The 10,552-nt window shown below is 34.4% G+C and overlaps 1 protein-coding gene across 8 annotated transcripts in view; it reads left to right on the top strand.

Annotated features, from left to right (window-relative positions):
• unc13bb (unc-13 homolog Bb (C. elegans)) overlaps positions 1 to 10,552 on the top strand; it is an 87,563-nt gene continuing 77,011 nt past the window's right edge. For 7 of the 8 annotated variants that reach the window (XM_016247215.1, XM_016247218.1, XM_016247214.1 and 4 more), the window contains exons 1-2: positions 1 to 199; positions 9,192 to 9,221. In XM_016247215.1, the coding sequence (XP_016102701.1) occupies positions 178 to 199; positions 9,192 to 9,221 (52 nt within the window). In that variant the 5' untranslated portion in view covers positions 1 to 177. The remainder of the gene's footprint in view (positions 200 to 9,191; positions 9,222 to 10,552) is intronic. The other variant, XM_016247212.1, reaches the window with a different exon arrangement.

Raw genomic sequence — 10,552 nt, 5'->3', positions numbered from 1 at the left:
TTCTGCACATCCAGCTCGATCATGGCGTTGGGTCATCCGTGTCAGCTGTGCGATAGAGTGCCTCAGTAGTGCGCTCAGACGAGGAACTAACTTGTGACTTCGTTTGACATGTCACCGGACAGCTGAGAACTTATTGCAGTGACAGGACTTAACCAAGAGGAAGAAACTTCGGTTGCCATGTCTCTCCTCTGCGTGAGAGGTGCGTGCTGGTTTAACTCTGTGTTCTGCCTCACTGCATGTGTTTGCGCCTGTCAGCACGCAGACAGACTCCGCAGGTGTGTTGTTTCTTTAAAAGTTCAGCCGCGAGAGCGATGTTTTTAAAACTATAAACGTCTTATTATTTACTTTCTCTGAGACGTTTGCCGTTTTCGTGGAGTAGTATACAATGTCTTTCGATCAAGCAGGCTGAAATGGTGTATAATTAGAGGTTTGCTATAGGTATGCTGTAGTTTGGGGGAAGCAGCTGTTTGGCGTCGTGATGTAATGCAGCTTTGCAGCTCAAACTCTAGATTTCTACAAAATATTGAGGTCTAATAGTTTTTTAATATGGAAAAAAAAAACAATTTGGTGTTGGCGTTATTCAGAATATTATTAAAGTCAATTTAGTAGCAAATAAGGGAAATAAAGAATTAATTTGACTTTTGCGAAAACTTGGAGTGTAATTTGTTTAAAAATACTAAATTGATGATTGGAAATTATAGTGTGTATAATATTGTAAAATTGCATATAATATGATATTTATTATATAATTTTTTAAATATATAATATATGTATGTGTGTGTGTGCATGCGTGTATATATACATTTAAAATATTATCATGTCAATATATTATATATTTTAAATATATATTGTGTAAAATATAGTGTATATGTATGTAAATATAAAGAATTTTGTTTGTATCTTTTAATATATTTAATTAAATTCTGTAGATTCACTTAAGTAATTTTTAATTCATATTTAATCATTATTATTTAGGCCCTACTCATATTTACTTCATTAGTGTGTATATATATATATATATATATATGTATATGTGTGTGTATGTATGAAGAGTTCAGATGCAAAAGCCTCTAAGTGCCATCTGAAATTTTCATCTAAAATGAGCATTTTTATCAGGCTCCTATGTTTAGGTTCAGTAATGGCAATGTATAGGTCCTTTTCTATGCAATTAAGGTGAAATAACTGAATGTAAATATAGGGGCCTGATAAAAATACTCATTTTAGAAGAAAATTTCAGACAGCATTTAGAGGCTTTTGCATCTGATCTCTTCATATGTAAAATTAAAATATAATCACTTTATTAACAAAATACACACATGTAAATACTAATTATATAAAGTAAATACTCATTTATTAAAAATTAATTAAATGAATGGCATCTGTTTACTTATCTTTTTATTTAAAGTAACTTAATCTATAGAATTCTATTGAATCCTATCTATCTATCTATAAACATACACTAACATTTATGATATAATATAAATTGTAATACAATTTATTGATATAATATTAATAGATCATGTTAATTAAATATTTTAAATACTATATTTAGCGATTGATTAACATGCTGTATTTTGTAAATGCCGCTGGCTCATCAGGCCCTCTTGAAGGAAAGCAGATCTGAAGCGTTGTGTGTCATGTGCTCTCATACTCCTTCAGAGACACACATACTCCTTTTATCTTTGGTCACCGGCCAGTTGCAGATCAACATCTCCATCATTTCCTCTCTTTCTTATCTACGCTCAATCTGCTCCAGTGGCAGTGCTTGCTTTGCTGATTGCTGTCTTTGGTGAAAGTGTCTCTGTTTAATGTCCACACAGTGTGGCTTGAAGGCTGAGTGCACTGACTGCTCATCCTCATCTATGAAGAGGTGCAGGCTAATGTGATTTAAACAGTGACTGGGCTGTTTGACAAAAGAAAATACATGAAACAAGCTTTAAAAAGAAGCACATGCGGACTACATGTTCTGTGGAAGAGTTTTAGTTTGAAGCATGAAGTGTGTAAAAGGTGTTTGACTTTCCTTCCTCGTTAAAGGGAACCCATACAGGCCTTTTACCCCCAACGCCTCCTTTCCTCAGGAACTTGTGTTGATGTACAGTGACATATTTGAGGCTATGCAAGTAAAGCAGAAAGAATCAGTGGAGACGAGCAGATTTGCACAGATATAAACATTTGCATAAGAAACACGTTCACCGAGGATCTCCAAACAAGTCAATTATTCAGAGAGACAAAGGAAATGTTTGTGCAGGAACCGGACTGTGATTAAATTCTTCAGCGTGTCTCACAAGAGCTTTTATTTCATTGGTTTAAGGTTTAAAAGGTCACAGCTCTTTTCTCATCACACTTACAGTATCCTCAGATTTCACAAATTACACCTTTTACTCACACGAAATGTGCTTGCAGTTGAAGTTTGGCTTTGTGGATCACCAGTTAGAAAACTTAGAAGCCTTTCTGCATGGTTTCGAATGTGTTGTAGTTTCCTCAGTGTCCTTTCTTATAGGGGTGGGCGCTATACCGGTATGAAAGTGATTGTTGTTCTATGATATTGATTTTGCTATACTGTGGATACCGTTATATATTCATGAATTCAAATTTTGCATTTATATAGTTTTGTTCAATTGGGTATGCATTGCATATTTGAACACAAATGACGATAAAGAGTCGAAGCTGAACGCTTTTGTCAAACACAATAGAAACAATAATCAATCACATAGAGCATCATAACAGACCAAATTAATAGAGCGCAAATCGCCTAGTCCGGTGGTTCCCAAACTGAGGGATCGTGTACAGTCAGCAGATTATTTAGCAAAAGAAACCTCTGCAGGGTGATAAAGACTACACTACGTAATTTTCCCGCTTATCATGCGGCCACTTGACTGATAAGTAAATAATTGAGCGCAAAATATGAATTTGACATATTTTAATTACCTCAACATGACTCGCAGTACCCGCTTGAGCGCTCCGTTATCAGTTGTAGAAGTTGTTGTTGTATAACAATAACAGACCACTAGATGGCACGATTGAAGAATCAGCGTTGTATTCATTGCAGGGAGCCATGTAGAAAAAATATAAATGAACGAGTCAGCAGATTATTTAGCAAAAGAAACCTCTGCAGGGTGATAAAGACTACACTACGTAATTTTCCCGCTTATCATGCGGCCACTTGACTGATAAGTAAATAATTGAGCGCAAAATATGAATTTGACATATTTTAATTACCTCAACATGACTCGCAGTACCTGCTTGAGCGCTCCGTTATCAGTTGTAGAAGTTGTTGTTGTATAACAATAACAGACCACTAGATGGCACGATTGAAGAATCAGCGTTGTATTCATTGCAGGGAGCCATGTAGAAAAAATATAAATGAACGGCGTATGGTTCTGCTCCAAGCATAAAAGTTACAAGTTTGTGAAATGACTTCCAGTGCCAGGTAAACGTAAAGCAGATTATGAATATACTTAAGATTCACAAATACCAAAAACAACGTGTCTACACCAGACCAATAGAACCCAGTGATGTTCTCTGCTGTGGATGCGGCGCGACGCGACACGACACGACAAATCCATGTCAGAAAACTGATGCTGCTTTTTATTTCTAACGAACTCCAGCGCTCTGACACTAAGGACAATTTCAAATATTCATAAGAGAATCGTGAAAAAATTGTTTCCTCAAAAATATTAAGCAGCACAAATGTTTACAACATTGATAATAATCAGAAATGGTTACTGAGCAGCAAATCCGCATATTAGAATGATTTCTGAAGGATCACATGACACTGAAGACTGGAGTAATGATGCTGAAAATACAGCTTGGCACAATAAAAAAATACTTTTCAAATCTATGTCCAATCCCTCACTTTTTTTTTTGTTATATAAGGTTAAAATATTTTGCCTGTAATTTTTTTTTTCTCATATCGCAATATAATATCAATATCGCCTGGACAGTGTAAAATATCGTGATATGAATTTTGGCTCATATCGCCCACCCCTACTTTCTTAAACTTAACTGGAACAGGAGGATTTGAGTATTTGGACACACAAACAGTATTTACAATATGTGTCTGAACCTGATGTAATACAATTGCAAACTTCTCCATGCCAGCATGAGTGCTGCTGTCATTGCACCGAAAAGAAGACAAAAAATCTTGAAAAAAATTAATAATATAATGTATTATGATGAAAGAAATGTTTACAAATGCAAAAGTCTCTTTTGGTCATCAAAGCTGCATTTATTTTGATCAAAAAATACAGTGAAAACCGTAATGTTGCGGAAAAAAATTCTATTTGAATATTACCAAAAATGTAATTTATTCCTGTGATTACAAAGTTGAATTTTCAGCATCATTACTGCAGTCTTCTTCAGTGTCGCATAATCCTTCAGAAATCATTCTAATATGATGATTTGCTGCTCAAGAAACATTTATTATAATTATCAATTTAAAAAAAAGTTGTGCTGCTTCATTTTTCTTAATATAACTAACTGTGATACATCCCCCACCACCCCCCTCTGGATTCTTTGATTAATAGAAAGGTCAAAAGAACAGTGTTTATTTGAAATGGAAATCTTTTTTAACATTAAATATTATGTTTTTACTGTCACTTTTGATGAATTAAATGTGTCCTTGCTGAATGAAAGTATTAATTTACTAAAAAAGCTTATCTAAATGACCTTTTATTACAAATGTATTCAAATATTATTTATTATTTATATTTTTATTTATGGTTTTTAGTATGCCATGTTTTATATTAATTTGTGTATTAATCTTAAATCAATATTAAATACATATTTATATAATATATACATTATAAGGGTGTTGTAATTTTGTATTTATTTTATATTTGTTTATTTAATTTATTTAGATTCTTTTACAGGAGTATAGTTATCATACATAAAATGCCTTAACTGTGTAAAATGTCCACAGTTATCCAAATAACCACGTTTGTCAGTGAAGTGATTTTCTACAGATCTCCCCTTCTCAGTGTAGGAAGCAGTGAACACTGGGTAGGGTGCAGAAGGACAGCCTGAACTGAGCACAGGTTGTTGTATGTACAGTAAGAACTGATGTTGAGCTGATGACATCCTCCAAATATCGTCCTCCGTCATGTATTAACCTAAGAAGCATTCTGGCCTTTCTGACTCACCATCCGCCTCTTTAATCAGGATCACGGTTTTGTTTCTTTATTTATTGCTGTTCAGACAAAAGGCCTATCTCCATGGTGATGTCAATACACACACAAATGAGCAATCTCCACGCACCCACGTAAGACGGACACAAAGAACGGCCGTGTGGGGTCACGTGGACTTAAGCGTGTCCGGTTCGGTCCGATCTCTAGACACGTTTGTTGTGACTTTGCCGAATAATTGAATTGGTGTACGTTTGCAGACATTTGTCAGATCGGCTTTATTACAGCCTTACAGATGTGTATTTATGATGCATGCATGCATGGCTGGGTTTTACATCTGTACTGCGTTCTAAATGTAAATGTAAATGCATTCACTGGCAAACTCATTGTGACCCCCTGATGGGGGAATGAAGGTGATGTTAGTGCGCTGAATCATTTATTGCAAGCAGAGAATGCATTCGGTTATTGTTTTGCAGGATTAATTACAGAGTGTATTGTCTGGTTGTATGTATGTTTTAATGTTTTATTTTATAAATCTTTAATTATTCAATGTCGTATGAGAAATTAATCCATTATGGTATTGATTGAAGCTTCACTAACCTTACATGCACAGAATTTCACTGCAAGCATTGATGGTGTGTAGTTGAGTAAGTGAGTCAGATTGATTCGCAAACCTGTAAATGAGTTTGTTCAGTGAAAGATTTGTTAGATTGATTCAGAATGGGACCTTCTGAGTTTTAAATGCCAGAGTCATACGAGTTATTTGTTTGTCAATCAGATTACGCTGGATGTGCTGTTTTGTTGGTTTTAGTGTGCAGCTCACGAGGACATTAATATTGTCTTGCTATTATTTTATGGTGATCTAATTAAATTTAGTAAGCAAGCAAGACTGCAGTTGCAATATGAAACGTAAATTAGTATTTTTTGCTTTAGATGTTGTGTCAATATCACCTGGTAGTTTTTTTTTTAAATTTTGGCTATAAATCACTATTTAAGCATTGTTTTAGCAAGCTCATGTTTAGCCAGACTCACTTCTCATATGTAACACTCACTTTTCGAGATCCAGTCCCATTGGAAACCCATGCAAACCGTTTTCTGCCTCACAGAATAAATAAAAAAAGGTAATTGCAACTTTTTATCTCGCAATTATGACTTTTCTGTTTCGCAATTCTGAGTTTTTCTTTCAATTCTGACTTTTTTTTTCTCTTTAAATTCTGTGCTAACATCTCTTTTTTTTCTGCCATGGAATAAAAACTAAAATAAGGTAATTGCAACTTTTTGTCTCAAAATGTTTTATATATATCTATATATCTATATATATATCTATATCAAGACACGATTAACCCGTAAAGATTTTGGACTATCTTCTCTATCGCGGTTACATGTTCACGTTAATATTGCTGTGCTATGTGGTCACAAAAACTAATTTACATGCATTTCTAAGTATTGTGGTTTAAAAACAACTGATTTAAGCCACTGAAAAGCAATCAGCAGCAAAAGAGAACTAATTTTACTGTGTGCACTTATGCACTGTCTGAGAGACTGTTTCTGAGCGCTGTCAGAGATGCACGTGCACATGAAGACTGTGCTCATAGGCCTAGAGCGCGGGAGTATTGATTGGAGTTATTTTTGCTGCTTTATAGGCCTTGAACGGTTAGGCCTAAATACACACACTGGTATGTGCCATTTTGCCGTTTTTGCAAGTATCCTCGTAAACACCGTAATATAGGTCTGAAATGAAAGCAAATAGCTGAGAAAGAAAACGTGTAACGGTATATTGGATCCGGGCAGCTCTTAAAGTGACAGCAGTCTTATGCTTATTTAATTGCTGACTGTTTACTTGTCTTCAGTGAGCTTGATTTTTTTTTTTTTAATTTAGGCTAATATTAGTTTTGTGATATTGACACTGGCGACAAGAATTATGAAATTTCTATTGTATGGTATAAAGACCTTATTTAAAGCAAAAATAACAATATCATGATATATATATATATATATATATATATATATATATATATATATATCATTACCGTGAAATACAATTACGCATATCGTCATATAAGATTTTGGTCATCGCCCACTCCTACTCAGATTTGTGAAATATAAAGTCACAGTCATACTTTTTTTTTCATGGTGGAAGCATCACATTGTGGAAGGAAAAACAGGCTTTGAATGTTGTGGCAGACTGACTTAAGAAAAGAGACAGTCCCTGTATTGCCATTTATCTTGAAGTGGTCATATCCATCACATTTTCTTTGATCTTTTGAAATCAGGTCAATTTAACATAGCAAAACATCCGCTTAAACCCCAACAGCAAAAAAGGACTCTTTAATTTTAAATGTCAGAAGAAACCTTCTTCAGAGGGCAAAAAAAGAATAAACATTTATGATATGTCATGATTTGACTCCTTAAGTTTAATTGTTGTGCTCCAAAGGTATAGAGTGAGTGAGTGTCTGACACTGAAGTGAGTGGAGGGATTGTAAATGTAATCCTCTGTCCATCTGTTGCTCTCTCCGTCCAGTCATCCAGCATCCAGTCATCCATACACACCACACCACTGAATGACACACTGTTTCCACTTCCTGGGTTATACTACCTTTCAAAAGTTTGCAATAATTATGATTTTTTTCATATATTTTGTATTTTTTTTTGTAAGAATTATCTTATGCTCATCAAGGCTACACTTATTTGATCAAAAATACAGTAAAAAAAAAAGTAATATTGTGAAATATTATTATAATTGAAAACAAAAAGTGTGGGGTATGAAAAGATGAATGAAAAGATACATTATCAAAAGTGACAGCAAATAAATTTATAATGTTACAGTTGTTTTGTTTTGCAACAAATGCATTTGAAAGTTTTTACTTTTGAAGGGATCATGTTGTTGTTGTTGTTGTTGTTTGTTTTGTTTTGTTTTACAACAAAAGCTAACTTTTGCTGGAAAATATTGACCATTTCAGATTTGCTTAGAATTTTCAGTCCATTCTAATATATGTTTATCAGTTGCTTCATTCATGATTTCCCACTCATGTGTGGAGTACTGCGGGTTACACCAGCAACATGCCCGTGGACACTGCAGACTAGCGGTTTGCATGTGTACTGCACGTTGACGCGGACAACGACGCAGAAGTATAAATGAAAACTGACGCATAGCCTACGGCGTAGGCCTGATGCAGAAGTATAAATCAGCCTTTAGTCTTATTGTATGGCTGTCAAACCACCTTTTTTTAAACTGATTGCTGTCAGTCTTGGAAGGCATTTACACACTAGTCTTTTTATAATCCTATATCTATCCAAAAGCCATTCAGTCGGTAAAGCATAGATTCCTCGTGTGCTAGCTGAATAGGTAATGTTACCCTGATGACATATTTATATGCATATCACTTTTTTTTGTGATAAATTGAATGTTGTTGTTTCAATTTCATAAGGTTCATCATGAGATCAAGCCTACTTTTGAATTGCTTTCCCTTCACTCTTCTGGTCTAAGTTATCAAACAAAAAGGAATGAATAAATAAACAAATAACCAACCAACCAACCAAATAAAGAAAATATTAGTAAACAAACAAAAAATAAAATATCAGTTAATAAATTCACTGTATGTATTTGTAATGTCTGTATGGCTGTTAAGAAAAGATTTTACAAACATGTGACTCCATTCAGTATATAGGACATATAGAATTATGTATTAGATAACATGTATCAAATGAAGATGTGAACATAGTGTCTTCATCACTGTTTATGTTTAGTATTTTTATTTATTTTTTTGCTTGAAATTACTCATTAAATCCAAGTACAGAGTGCACTGGAATTGTTGAAAAAAAAGAAAAGAAAAGAAAGAAATATTTGTTCATTCTTATGGTTTTCCAAACCTGTATGACTTATTCTCTTTTGAGTATTTATTGGTTCATACAATGGAAGTCACCAAGACTGTTATGAAAATATTATCTTCCTTTGTGTTCTTCTGTGTACATTTTTACCTAAACTTGTGCCAATGTACAGTATATAACTCTTAGCATGATTATGTAATTATTTTGTCTTTCTGACCACTTTTATTTTTTTTCTTGCAGTTAAGAAAGCCAAACTCCAAGGACCTCAAGGTAAGCAAAAATCTCACGTTTTTCTATTCTTTTAAATGCAATTCAGAATAATGCAAAAACAATATTTGCTATTCTCTGGGCCATGGAAATCTTATGTAAATCATCTAGGTTTCGTGATTCTTGGACGGTGTGGGATTTTGAGACTCTTTTTTGGTACAATTTACACTAATACTGTACCACTTAAATCGCAGTACTTCACGTCACATCTACATGATATACTTGATTCTCCTGCTGAAAGTTCAGGGGTTCATTTGATAACCGATTCTGCCCTCATGCCATTCATCTTGTTTGAGTCCCAGAGCTTGTAGCTTGTGAGCTAGTGTGTAAGATCAGTGAAGGTTAAGCCCAAATCCCCACACCCTCCCTATCTGCAAATCCCCACACTGTTGGCCTTCACCTCGATCCCATAAGCCCGACTACTGGGTCCCTGGACAGGAAGGTGACTTGTGTGTACTGTGTTTTGCTGAAAATCATAATCTACTGGTACAAAAAAGCTCTGCAGCAGCTCTTGGATTGTAATGGGACATCACAGGATGCCTTACACTGTGGTTAATTTCACAATATAGGTGTTGGCTAGAGTTTAAGGGAGGTGTGAAGCTGTAAACCCATATGTAAATCTAAGGTTTTGTGCCTGGAGCAATGCTTAGATCTGTAATTAGTTTTTTTTAAAGGGATTCTTTACCCAAAAATAAAAATTCTGTCCTCACCGTCATGTCCTTTTTAATTTTTTTTTTGGTCTACAACATATGCTCGCCAAAAAATGATGTTTTGTTTTCCTTTACAAATATCTAAACATTCTTAAATCAAGAGATACATTTTCTTTACAAGCAAAATGACTTCAGATATTAAGTCTTGTTTAATAACAAAAAAAACTGTCAATAGGGCAAGAAAAATAATCTTGATTTCCCTTTGAATAAAGATAATTATTCAATCTTAAACATTCTTACCACATTGGCATTTTCTTGGCAATTTCTTACCCCATTTGTTCTTGTTTTAAGCAAAAACTAACAAAATGTTGATAATATTTTCAGAAAACAAGACTTAATTCCTTGAAGGATAAGTCCACATCCAGAATAAAAATTTTCTGATAATTTACTCCCCCCCATGTCTTCCAAGATTTTCATGTCTTTCTTTCTTCAGTCGCAAAGAAATTAAGTTTTTTGAGGAAAACATTCCAGGATTTTTCTCCATGTAGTGGACTTCAAAGGTGGCCAACGATTTCAAGGTCAAAATTGCAGTGTCAATGCAGCTTCAAAGGGCTCTACACGATCCCAGCCGAGAAATAAGGGGCTTATCTGGAGAAACGATCTGTCATTTTCTTAAAAAAAATA

Source organism: Sinocyclocheilus grahami, unplaced genomic scaffold, assembly GCF_001515645.1.
Source record: "Sinocyclocheilus grahami isolate Dianchi unplaced genomic scaffold, SAMN03320097.WGS_v1.1 scaffold828.1, whole genome shotgun sequence".
In the NCBI taxonomy this organism is placed as follows: Eukaryota; Metazoa; Chordata; class Actinopteri; order Cypriniformes; family Cyprinidae; genus Sinocyclocheilus; species Sinocyclocheilus grahami.
Note: the sequence above shows the minus strand (reverse complement) of the source record. Positions and strands in the feature narration are given on the sequence as shown.